Genomic DNA, 12500 nt, shown 5'->3' with positions numbered 1-12500 from the left:
TCTGTTTATTGCGTCCTTGTGTGTCCTACGTTGTGTTTCTGTTTATTGCGTCCGTGTGTCCTACGTTGTGTTTCTATTTATTGTGTCCTTGTGTGTCCTACGTTGTGTTTCTATTTATTGTATCCTTGTGTGTCCTACGTTGTGTTTCTGTTTATTGTGTTCTTGTGTGTCCTACGTTGTGTTTCTACTTATTGCGTCCTTGTGTTTCTGTTTATAGCGTCCTTGTGTGTCCTACGTTGTGTTTCTATTTATTGCGTCCTTGTGTTTCTGTTTATAGCGTCCTTGTGTGTCCTACGTTGTGTTTCTATTTATTGTGTCCTTGTGTGTCCTACGTTGTGTTTCTATTTATTGTATCCTTGTGTGTCCTACGTTGTGTTTCTGTTTATTGTGTTCTTGTGTGTCCTACGTTGTGTTTCTATTTATTGCGTCCTTGTGTTTCTGTTTATAGCGTCCTTGTGTGTCCTACATTGTGTTTCTATTTATTGCGTCCTTGTGTGTCCTACGTTGTGTTTCTATTTATTGCGTCCTTGTGTTTCTGTTTATAGCGTCCTTGTGTGTCCTACGTTGTGTTTCTATTTATTGCGTCCTTGTGTGTCCTACGTTGTGTTTCTATTCATTGCAACCTTGTGTGTCCTACGTTGTGTTTCTGTTTATTGCGTCCGTGTGTCCTACGTTGTGTTTCTGTTTATTGCGTCCGTGTGTCCTACGTTGTGTTTCTGTTTATTGCGTCCTTGTGTGTCCTACGTTGTGTTTCTATTCATTGCAACCTTGTGTGTCCTACGTTGTGTTTCTGTTTATTGCGTCCGTGTGTCCTACGTTGTGTTTCTGTTTATTGCGTCCGTGTGTCCTACGTTGTGTTTCTGTTTATTGCGTCCTTGTGTGTCCTACGTTGTGTTTCTATTTATTGCGTCCTTGTGTGTCCTACGTTGTGTTTCTGTTTATTGCGTCCGTGTGTCCTACGTTGTGTTTCTATTTATTGCGTCTGTGTGTCCTACGTTGTGTTTCTATTTATTGCGTCCTTGTGTGTCCTACGTTGTGTTTCTATTTATTACGTCCTTGTGTGTCCTACGTTGTGTTTCTGTTTATTGTGTCCTTGTGTGTCATACGCTGTGTTTCTATTTATTGCGTCCTTGTGTTTCTGTTTATAGCGTCCTTGTGTGTCCTACGTTGCATTTCTATTTATTGCGTCATTGTGTGTCCTACGTTGTGTTTCTATTTATTGCGTCCTTGTGTGTCCTACGTTGTGTTTCTGTTTATTGCGTCCGTGTGTCCTACGTTGTGTTTCTGTTTATTGCGTCCTTGTGTGTCCTACGTTGTGTTTCTATTTATTGCGTCCTTGTGTGTCCTACGTTGTGTTTCTATTTATTGCGTCCTTGTGTGTCCTACGTTGTGTTTCTATTTATTGCGTCTGTGTGTCCTACGTTGTGTTTCTATTTATTGCGTCCTTGTGTGTCCTACGTTGTGTTTCTATTTATTACGTCCTTGTGTGTCCTACGTTGTGTTTCTGTTTATTGTGTCCTTGTGTGTCATACGCTGTGTTTCTATTTATTGCGTCCTTGTGTTTCTGTTTATAGCGTCCTTGTGTGTCCTACGTTGCATTTCTATTTATTGCGTCATTGTGTGTCCTACGTTGTGTTTCTATTTATTGCGTGATTTTGTGTGTCCTACGTTGTGTTTCTGTTTATTGCGTCCTTGTGTGTCCTACGTTGTGTTTCTGTTTATTGCGTCCTTGTGTGTCCTACGTTGTGTTTCTGTTTATTGCGTCCTTGTGTGTCCTACGTTGTGTTTCTGTTTATTGCGTCCTTGTGTGTCCTACGTTGTGTTTCTGTTTATTGCGTCCTTGTGTGTCCTACGTTGTGTTTCTGTTTATTGCGTCCTTGTGTGTCCTACATTGTGTTTCTATTTATTGCGTCCTTGTGTGTCCTACATTGTGTTTCTATTTATTGCGTCCTTGTGTGTCCTACATTGTGTTTCTATTTATTGCGTCCTTGTGTGTCCTACATTGTGTTTCTATTTATTGCGTCCTTGTGTGTCCTACGTTGTGTTTCTATTTATTGCGTCCTTGTGTGTCCTACGTTGTGTTTCTATTTATTGCGTCCTTGAGTGTCCTACGTTGTGTTTCTATTTATTGCATCCTTGAGTGTCCTACGTTGTGTTTCTATTTATTGCGTCCTTGTGTGTTTCTGCAAAGCGGTTTTCAACCGTGACATTTAGAAACATTCCTAAAAACCCATCTGGGCCGTAAGATTGCCTCCTGGATCAGCAATCGACTGAAGGTGAAGGAATATAATGCATCACATTGCATGAGAGAGGAAGCTTTGATGCATTTATGCGTGTGTGTGTATTTTGTAATGTGACATTACAGTGCGAGGCTGACTCATGTGCAACACATGAAATTCTTAATTTGCATGGTCATCAATTATGTTGCTGATATTTTAGGAAGTGACTCCACAGCTGAGCTCTCTCACACACACACACACACACACACACTGCTCACATTGATTGAAGCGGAAGCTAGTGATCATAACATGGGCATCATAGCCAATCTGAATTTATTAATGAAAACTAATTAATTATAATAAAACTAGACAGTAATACGCTGTTTGTTCGCCGCTCATGGAAAGCTATGCAACAATGTCCTCAAGATTTTCTGACTTTCCTATCGAGTCTGTGGCACCCGAGAAAAACAAAAATTATATAGTTTTAGCTTTTGAAGATTAATTTTCTCAAAAAGCTGGCCAACAAACATTAATAAAAAATAAAATAAAATAAAATAGATTGTCTTTTGTGAGATACTCTGTGATGTTGTGCTCTATTATATTCCCATAGATTTTACTGCGTTTGTACGCATGGTGTTTTTTTGTATTTATCCTATTACATTTATTTTACTTGATTGTAGGATATGTGCACAAACTGTCGATAAAGATACATTTGTGTCACCAGCTGATGAAAATGAAACGTTCAACCCTCCACTGGTGTTTGGTGTAATTGTGTTGCTTCATCATATTTAAACTCCTCTTTATGTTTGTAACACATGCATCTGCACATGAAAGTTGACACACTGACCTTTGGTGCCGAGCAGCGTGGGGGAACTCTGGAGGAAGTCTCCGATCTTCTGCAGAGTTCCTTCCTTTCTGCTGCGGCTGCTCTGGGAGTCATGGCAACCCGGAGAGGAGATCTGATCACAGACGACGGTAAACTGTGGTTAGCCTCTCTGCTTGCGTATTTTTTCCAGTACAACCACAGTGAAAAGATGACCGGTTTAACCAAACCACAGATCGTGAAAAGAAAACTAAGCTTTACGACAAATATTAGCTTTTGATTAAAAAAAACAAACCCAACAACAACTCCTCATGGTTCACCTTTGAACTCCCGAACTGAGTGTGGTTGGGTTTGCATGCAGTTTTACAAACCAGACGACATTTGTTGTGTGTTTACTATAGAAAGTTGACTTAAGCAACCGTATGTCTAATTAATTAAGACAGCAAGTTAAATAATATAGTATGAATAACAGCAGAGCTCAGCAAACAGAGGATCTCAGGTCTGACCTCCTGATGTAAGAATATGACGACTTCAGGTTTGGAGTGTATGTTCTCTGTGAGGAGGTTTTGATACGTTGGAGCTTTAGCTCAGAGTTATTTGTCATAACACACGTAAAAGGATGTAACAGAGGACATCTGCATGGTTATGCATGTGTCTTTGTGTTACCGTGTCTGTGTGTTACCGTGTCTGTGTGTTACCGTGTCTGTGTGTTACCGTGTCTGTGTTAATGTGTCTGTGTGTTAATGTGTCTGTGTGTTAATGTGTTACCGTGTCTGTGTTAATGTGTCTGTGTGTTAATGTGTTACCGTGTCTGTGTTAATGTGTGTTACCGTGTCTGTGTGTTACCGTGTCTGTGTGTTACCGTGTCTGTGTTAATGTGTGTTACCGTGTCTGTGTGTTACCGTGTCTGTGTGTTACCGTGTCTGTGTTAATGTGTGTTACCGTGTCTGTGTTAATGTGTCTGTGTGTTAATGTGTTACCGTGTCTGTGTTATGTGTGTTAATGTGTTACCGTGTCTGTGTTAATGTGTTACCGTGTCTGTGTTAATGTGTGTTACCGTGTCTGTGTGTTACCGTGTCTGTGTTAATGTGTGTTACCGTGTCTGTGTTAATGTGTCTGTGTGTTAATGTGTTACCGTGTCTGTGTTAATGTGTCTGTGTTAATGTGTCTGTGTGTTAATGTGTTACCGTGTCTGTGTTAATGTGTGTTACCGTGTCTGTGTGTTACCGTGTCTGTGTTAATGTGTCTGTGTGTTAATGTGTTACCGTGTCTGTGTTAATGTGTCTGTGTTAATGTGTCTGTGTGTTAATGTGTTACCGTGTCTGTGTTAATGTGTGTTACCGTGTCTGTGTGTTACCGTGTCTGTGTTAATGTGTGTTATTGTGTCTGTGTGTTATTGTGTCTGTGTGTTACTGTGTCTGTGTGTGCCTGTCTGCTCGTCACCTCTTCTTTGTGTGGGGTCAGTTTGGTCCGCGTGTTCCTTCTGTTCTCTGCAACCACCTCCTCCTATTCACACACACACACACACACACACAAAATGAAGACACACAAACTAACTGCTCGTCTTTTGGTACAAATGAAGTGGTAAGAATGAGGCAGAGAGCTAAAGGAAAAGAAAAAGCAACAAGCGTGAACTGTTTGAATGAGGGGGTCAATACGAGGTAGACGTCAGGAGAAAAGCTCTCAGACGCTCAATTCCACTTTTACCGTTTTGAGAGCTGGAATAGTTTTCAAGTGGAGAAAACAAGCGCCAATTCAGATGCATCATGGGGATGTCTCAGGAGAATTAATCAGTTTTCACTTTGGAACCAGATTCTGACGTCAGTGACCGTGTGTCGACAACCTTTTATTAACACTTAAGAAAGCAAACAATCGAGTGTGATGTTGTCTGCTGTGCCAAAGTCAATACAGACTTTCACTGAGAAAATAAAATACATTTTAAATGTACCTCTCAGGAATACCAAAGATAACCAGCTCACAATCAGATTTTTTATTTTTTTTAAATCAGGTGAAGTATCTAACATGATGAGTTGACATGAATGATATGATTGCATATGAATGGAGAATTATTCTAAAATTGCACCCTTTTTTTCTTAGTTTACTACAAGAAACCTCCCCTTTAAAATTCACAGGTTTTCATTCAACCTGTAAGAACCCAGCCTGGTGTTACTCGCGAGCAGCACTAGATCCAAAAGTTGACAGGTCTCGACGGCAATTTATTGTTACTTATTGGCAGCCACATACCCAATACATATGTATTTGCAATAAAAAGGTAATATATGCCAATATATTTGGCTAAAAAGAGTGAATAATACCCAGTCTTCCATAAATAGATTGGTTGAAATGACTAAGAGCAGAATACATTCCAGCCACAATCGTCATAATGGAATAACTGATGACTGAGTCATCTAAATGCTATTTTGAGGACTAGAATACAGGCGGTCAGAATAAAAGGATAAAACGTTGACATGCCGTATTGTAGGAAGATAACAGTTATAGAGTTATAGAACAAGACCATGTCAGTGTGAACGGTCGCACAGCATTTCTTTTGACGGGGCCGTACGACATCCACATTTTAAAAGCTCCCAAAAAAATAAATAAATAAATCAGATAAGAGATTTTCTGGGACAGCAACGATGTCTCCATGAAGAAGAGACGCAGCGTCGTCAATAAATCATTCGGAAAAGATCTGCTGAACGGACGAAAAGGCTCAGCTGGGAGAGACGAGGCTTCATGGGAGACGGAGAGGCCGAGTTCTGGAGGAGAGACTGAAAGAGGCCAGAGGACAGAAAGAGAGAAAAATGGAGAGGATGAAACAAGAGAGGAAGAAAGAAGAGCAAAACGGAGAGGAAGAAACAAGAGAGGAAGAAACAAGAGAGGATGAAACAAGAGAGGAAGAAAGAAGAGCAAAACGGAGAGGAAGAAACAAGAGAGGAAGAAACAAGAGAGGATGAAACAAGAGGAAGAAACAAGAGAGGAAGAAAGAAGAGCAAAACGGAGAGGAAGAAACAAGAGAGGATGAAACAAGAGGAAGAAACAAGAGAGGAAGAAAGAAGAGCAAAACGGAGAGGAAGAAACGAGAGGAAGAAACAAGAGAGGATGAAACAAGAGAGGATGAAACAAGAGCAAAACGGAGAGGAAGAAACAAGAGGAAGAAAGAAGAGCAAAATGGAGAGGAAGAAACAAGAGAGGAAGAAAGAAGAGCAAAACGGAGAGGAAGAAACAAGAGAGGAAGAAACAAGAGAGGAAGAAAGAAGAGCAAAACGGAGAGGAAGAAACAAGAGAGGAAGAAACAAGAGAGGATGAAACAAGAGAGGAAGAAACAAGAGGAAGAAAGAAGAGCAAAACGGAGAGGAAGAAACAAGAGAGGAAGAAACAAGAGGAAGAAACGAGAGGAAGAAACAAGAGAGGAAGAAAGAAGAGCAAAACGGAGAGGAAGAAACAAGAGAGGAAGAAACAAGAGAGGATGAAACAAGACCAAAAACGGAGAGGAAGAAAGAAGAGAGGATGAAACAAGACCAAAAACGGAGAGGAAGAAAGAAGAGAGGATGAAACAAGACCAAAACGGAGAGGAAGAAAGAAGAGAGGAAGAAACAAGAGAGGAAGAAACAAGAGAGGATGAAACAAGACCAAAACGGAGAGGAAGAAAGAAGAGAGGATGAAACAAGACCAAAACGGAGAGGAAGAAAGAAGAGAGGAAGAAACAAGAGAGGAAGAAACAAGAGAGGATGAAACAAGACCAAAACGGAGAGGAAGAAAGGAGAGAGGAAGAAAGAAGAGCAAAACGGAGAGGAAGAAACAAGAGGGGAAGAAACGAGAGGATGAAACAAGACCAAAACGGAGAGGAAGAAAGAAGAGAGGAAGAAACAAGAGAGGAAGAAACAAGAGAGGATGAAACAAGACCAAAACGGAGAGGAAGAAAGAAGAGCAAAACGGAGAGGAAGAAACAAGAGGGGAAGAAACGAGAGGATGAAACAAGACCAAAACGGAGAGGAAGAAAGAAGAGAGGATGAAACAAGACCAAAACGGAGAGGAAGAAAGAAGAGAGGAAGAAACAAGAGAGGAAGAAACAAGAGAGGATGAAACAAGACCAAAACGGAGAGGAAGAAAGAAGAGAGGATGAAACAAGACCAAAACGGAGAGGAAGAAAGAAGAGAGGAAGAAACAAGAGAGGAAGAAACAAGAGAGGATGAAACAAGACCAAAACGGAGAGGAAGAAAGAAGAGCAAAACGGAGAGGAAGAAACAAGAGGGGAAGAAACGAGAGGATGAAACAAGACCAAAACGGAGAGGAAGAAAGAAGAGAGGAAGAAACAAGAGAGGAAGAAACAAGAGAGGATGAAACAAGACCAAAACGGAGAGGAAGAAAGAAGAGCAAAACGGAGAGGAAGAAACAAGAGGGGAAGAAACGAGAGGATGAAACAAGACCAAAACGGAGAGGAAGAAAGAAGAGAGGATGAAACAAGACCAAAACGGAGAGGAAGAAAGAAGAGAGGAAGAAACAAGAGAGGAAGAAACAAGAGAGGATGAAACAAGACCAAAACGGAGAGGAAGAAAGAAGAGAGGATGAAACAAGACCAAAACGGAGAGGAAGAAAGAAGAGAGGAAGAAACAAGAGAGGAAGAAACAAGAGAGGATGAAACAAGACCAAAACGGAGAGGAAGAAAGAAGAGCAAAACGGAGAGGAAGAAACAAGAGGGGAAGAAACGAGAGGATGAAACAAGACCAAAACGGAGAGGAAGAAAGAAGAGAGGAAGAAACAAGAGAGGATGAAACAAGACCAAAACGGAGAGGAAGAAAGAAGAGAGGATGAAACAAGACCAAAACGGAGAGGAAGAAAGAAGAGAGGAAGAAAGAAGAGAGGAAGAAACGAGCAAAACGGACAACATTTCATTGATTTTACATGAATCTTGACTTAAGAAGAAAACATGACAGGTCAACAAAGGTCTACACTTTAGAAAAAGAAAAGCATTGAACACTAAAACCAAAGAATGCAGATGAAAATTAGCCTGCATGGCTAAATCTGGCCCATTGACATGGATCCCCTGGGGGAAAGCATTAGCACAAGACTAAGTGCTTCAATTATCAACTCCACAGTGTGGGCTTGTGGTCACACAAGCGAAGCTGTAATAATAAGTGTACACTTTGGCAGGACTCTGCCCAAATTCAATGGCTACAACCGTACAAAGCAGACCAGAGGTATTCTCATTTCTCCACCCCACCCCAAAAAAAATCTCTTGTCAACATTGCGCAAAGAGAGAGAGAGAAAGGCAGTTTACAGAGTGGAAATGTGGATTATATCTAACAGAGTTGCATGACTGAATGGAATTTGAACCCTTTCCTCAACAATGAACCATACGTTCTGCAATTAAAAGCAATCTAGATCCACACTATCCTCTTATAGGAGGACCTATACTGTACCACAAGGTTATGACACATTAGCATCATGGAAGAAATGTGTTTTTGGAGAAGAGTGATTTGATAGGGGCGTCAAGAGGCATTAGTGGCTTTGCTCTTGTGCATGGAAACGGATAAATTAATGCAACGCGCCAACAGGAAAGCCATGTAAACACCCTCAATGGTGTGATGCCTTAACACCGGTTATTGGCTATTATCAGATAATGGGCAAGTCGATGTACTCTCTCTCTCTCTCTCTCTCTCTCTCTCTCTACTTTAAAACTCAGGAGCGAGAGCAAGACAGTCATGCCATGTCTTCAAATAATAAGGCTGGATCATATTCACACTGTTATTCATTGCTGCATCTACTGTTGGAGCCGAGCTGCAGGTGAGAAACGTCGGTGACGGACAACAACGTTGTGTCTTTTGAGCAAAAGTGCTGGATTTTTGAGGAAATTTAGGAATTCAGGCCGGCAGCCTTCTGGTCAGAAGCACTTTTGCTGCCGCTAGACAGGAAGTCGCCGTTTTGAATTCATTTTACAAAATGATGTAACATATCCATGAGGTAGCGCGACATTTTTTGGGCCCAAGAGTGAAAACTACACTGATGTGGTAACGGACGATGAAGAATGCGATGACTGTGAAGAGGAATGAGTTTTATGAGTTGTTTTTTTTTTGTGAGGATGGAGGAATGAGAACGTGATGCTGTTTTTTGTACCTCAGGTTTCGTTCGTCGTTTACTCCTCCTGAAAATGTAAGACTTCAGGAAAAGAAAAAAAACGTGGGTTAAAATCATGAAGTGCATTAAAATATTAATATGCACAACCATTTCATGTAAACAGAACAGGACAACTGAAGCAAGTATGTTTGAATGTGTTCGCCATCAAAGCGAAGCAACAGGATGGCGGCGCTGCCCGTATATATTATATATATATATAAAAAAAGACAAAACAGATTACATGAAGCTTGACTTAAGGTGCTAAATTCGAAATTTAAAAGGATTTCCTGTAGCAGCAAACAGCAATTTATGTAAAAATTAAATAAATTGTGCACTTCTCTGTGCTTCGTTGACCGAGCCGGTCCGACTGCCCCCCCATCCTGGCGAGCCAACTGCCTCCCGCACTAACGCTGGCAACGCGGTCCAGCCCCAATGGCGGCGTCCTGTTCCCCCACAGCTTAACACCGTTTCAGCTGTCACATGACACGCTCCAAAAGTCTAACTAGATTCTTCATCTCAGGCCGTTGCACACAAACAAATTCCCTGGCGCGCCGCTCTCACTTTGGTGCGAGCCCTCCGTTTGTCTACTTTGATACGAGATCGCAAAGAAAGTGCAGCATAAGTAACAATATTACTCATATGCGTTGTGCGTTGTTCACAAGAGAGACACAAAATACAGCTGTTTAAGTGGCATGAGGTACGTCAGTCCTCATGCAGGCAGTAACCTACAAATATGTGAAATAAAAAAGTAAAAAATGATCAAAGAAAAACACGATGGCAAACAGCAGTGATACAAGGTCATTTCTAAATAATAGTGAATGGGCAGAACGACTCAACCGTGACCCCAAACCAGAGGACTCAATCATCTTTGTGAACCCTTAAATCCCCGACTGGTTTAGTGGAGGGGACACGGTGGAGTCCAGGCACCTCAATGTTCAAGAGCACTCTAACAAAATTCCCCTTTCCTAAATTACAAGGCCAAGAATACATTATTGTAGAAGCACATTCATCATCAGTAGTTTTAATTGTAATCCTCACACGCGGATTCGCAGATGAGAAGCACCCACCTGAAGGATTATTTTCTAGATTATTTTTCTCTTAATTGATGTGCAATGTGCAGCTAATGCCCGGGCCAGCCACAGCCAATCAGAAACTTCACCCACTTCATCCAATGAAGAGAGAAACTGAACGAGAAGGGCCGTTGTTATCGTTGACCGACCTGGGAAATTGAGAATCCGCCATTCCCGCGAATATCGCCGGAGGACTTCACTGTTTGTCCACGCTCTGACTCTCACCGTCTCCCTGACCTGCGTGAAGCGCTATCAAGTGTCCCATTAATCAACGGGGAGCCTGCTCCGTGAGCCCCGTGTTCCCGCTGAGTCTCGGTGAGATCAAGGATAGGCCGAGACCCTGCTGGCAGATAAACCCACAGAAAGGCTTGGACTGAAATGTGTTTTTTCAGATCTAAAATGTCCTCTGGCCCACATACTGTATATCTCTTCCCCTGAAATAACATTGGCTTTGAGTAGCTCAATGTAATAAACACACGATACCTACTGTACACATTTCTCAGGATCCAAAAGAGCAAAATAGAAAATATGAAGCTATTGTGGTTCCAATCCATTATCGTGTTGGTAGTTTTTACATTAAGGGGGAAGATCTGACAACAACAACAATAACTCAATGTTACGGTAGTAATAAAATGCAGATTCACACTTGTCTTGTTAGAGGGCAGAAGGACACATGCAGACACACCATTACCTTCTCAAGCTGTAATGTTAACCTGCTGACAACTGACCATTTACTCGTTTAAGGGGACAAACAGACTCCAAACGAATGATAATGTGTCCGCGTCCTTATGAACAACCTACGGCCGACAGCCACTCTCCTTTTAGCTCCGGTTTGGTCTCCTCCAACTCCAGAGAAACAATGTCTGACTATCATCTGCACGGCGTTATTGTGCGACTGAGCAATAAGTTATGATCCTATCCTCGTTGTAGATTAAAAGTTTCTACATTACATGTTTTTTCTCTCATCATTAAGATAACATGTGGTTTCAGGAGTTCAATGTGTTGCAATATTGCCGAAGGGACACACACACGTTGCTGCGTTTCCAGGCTGTTCAATAAGTAGACGCATGTATTAAAAAAAAAAAAAAAAAACGTGACTTTGATAAAACGAGAACATGAAGCTCTGTGCTAAGGGATGTGTTCGTTAGGCTGTGCCGTTACACTCGGATCTGATCGAAACTCTCTCAGCCGCTACCGTCCTTCGCTGCGTCAGCTTCTCTTTTTTCCTCTCCTACATTGCTTTTTATCGTTTCATCTACCCCCCCCCCTACAAAAACATCTCTGCCTCTTCCATCTTCCGTTTTCTTCTCCTCCTACCCTCGTCCTCACTCATGTATTCCCTCAGGTGTCTTTGTCCATATGCCCCCCCCCCCCCAGTCTTATTTCACTTCACCCCCTCAACTAATCTCTCCAAATGTATTCTCTCTGTGCTGCCTCCACCTCCTTCTGCACCCTTTCCCTTCATGTATTTTGGGGCATTTCTTCCGTGGTTTCAAGCTTATCTTCTCCCTTTCTCTACACCGCATTGTCTCCCTTTTTCTGTCGTTGCAGACTAAACGTTACTTCAGCCTGTTATTGACGTGTGATCGTATGAAGGCTGACAGGGTCATTGATGTGTTGACACTTCAAACCCGCCCATATATTTATTTTTTTTAAGATCAGGAAGGCTCCATTGCTTTCTAAGTGGAAACTGGGTCATCGCAGCAGCATGAGTAGAGGTATAGGTTGGAGAAAAAAAAAAAGAAAAGACATTTCTATGCAGCTGAAATTATTTCGGCAATTCACATTTTTAGTTTCTTGCCGTTGTCAAAAATGACATTTTACCCACAGAGAATTGTTCTGGGTCTCCCATCTCATCATTTTTTTTTTTATTGCCCCTTTTAAAGCAAAGGGACGTGTTCATGTTCATGAATGTTGACTGCGGTGCCCCAGATCCCCAGAATAAAGTCTGACTTCACATCCCTTTGGATGTGCTGGAGTGCTCATCTTTTTGGGGGCTTTTCATTTTGCCTCCCTGCACTCCGTTTCTGCTCCAGTCCTCTTGAACCCAGGTCAGTCAGCAGAACCGCCGGTCATTAGTGGAATTACATCGGGGGGTTAATCGCAGATATTGCTGGTATCAAAAGAGTCAAAGAGCCTAGTTTCATGGTACTTGTTGCCCATACCTGGCCTAATATGTTTCAACTAATGAGCTTGTGCCGGTCTCTTTGCCCAAAATCTCTTGAGGAGCTGTCAAAATTATGAAAAACAATAAAACCCAACTACAGGTTTGGC

The 12500-nt window shown here is 41.8% G+C and overlaps 1 protein-coding gene across 9 annotated transcripts in view; it reads right to left on the bottom strand.

Annotated features, from left to right (window-relative positions):
* The window catches only part of LOC117743812 (kinesin-like protein KIF20B), a 41418-nt gene that overhangs the window by 4740 nt on the left and 24178 nt on the right, over positions 1 to 12500 (bottom strand). For 5 of the 9 annotated variants that reach the window (XM_034551678.1, XM_034551672.1, XM_034551677.1 and 2 more), the window contains 3 exons: positions 9157 to 9198; positions 4486 to 4548; positions 3067 to 3178 (listed from right to left, as the gene is read on the bottom strand). In XM_034551678.1, coding sequence (XP_034407569.1) covers positions 3067 to 3178; positions 4486 to 4548; positions 9157 to 9198 — 217 coding nt within the window. The remainder of the gene's footprint in view (positions 1 to 3066; positions 3179 to 4485; positions 4549 to 9156; positions 9199 to 12500) is intronic. The other 4 variants (XM_034551681.1, XM_034551674.1, XM_034551679.1 and 1 more) reach the window with 1 other exon arrangement.

This window comes from Cyclopterus lumpus, chromosome 15 (genome assembly GCF_009769545.1).
Source record: "Cyclopterus lumpus isolate fCycLum1 chromosome 15, fCycLum1.pri, whole genome shotgun sequence".
Taxonomy (NCBI): Eukaryota; Metazoa; Chordata; class Actinopteri; order Perciformes; family Cyclopteridae; genus Cyclopterus; species Cyclopterus lumpus.
The sequence above is the reverse complement of the archived record's forward strand: the minus strand, read 5'-3'. Positions and strand labels throughout refer to the sequence as shown.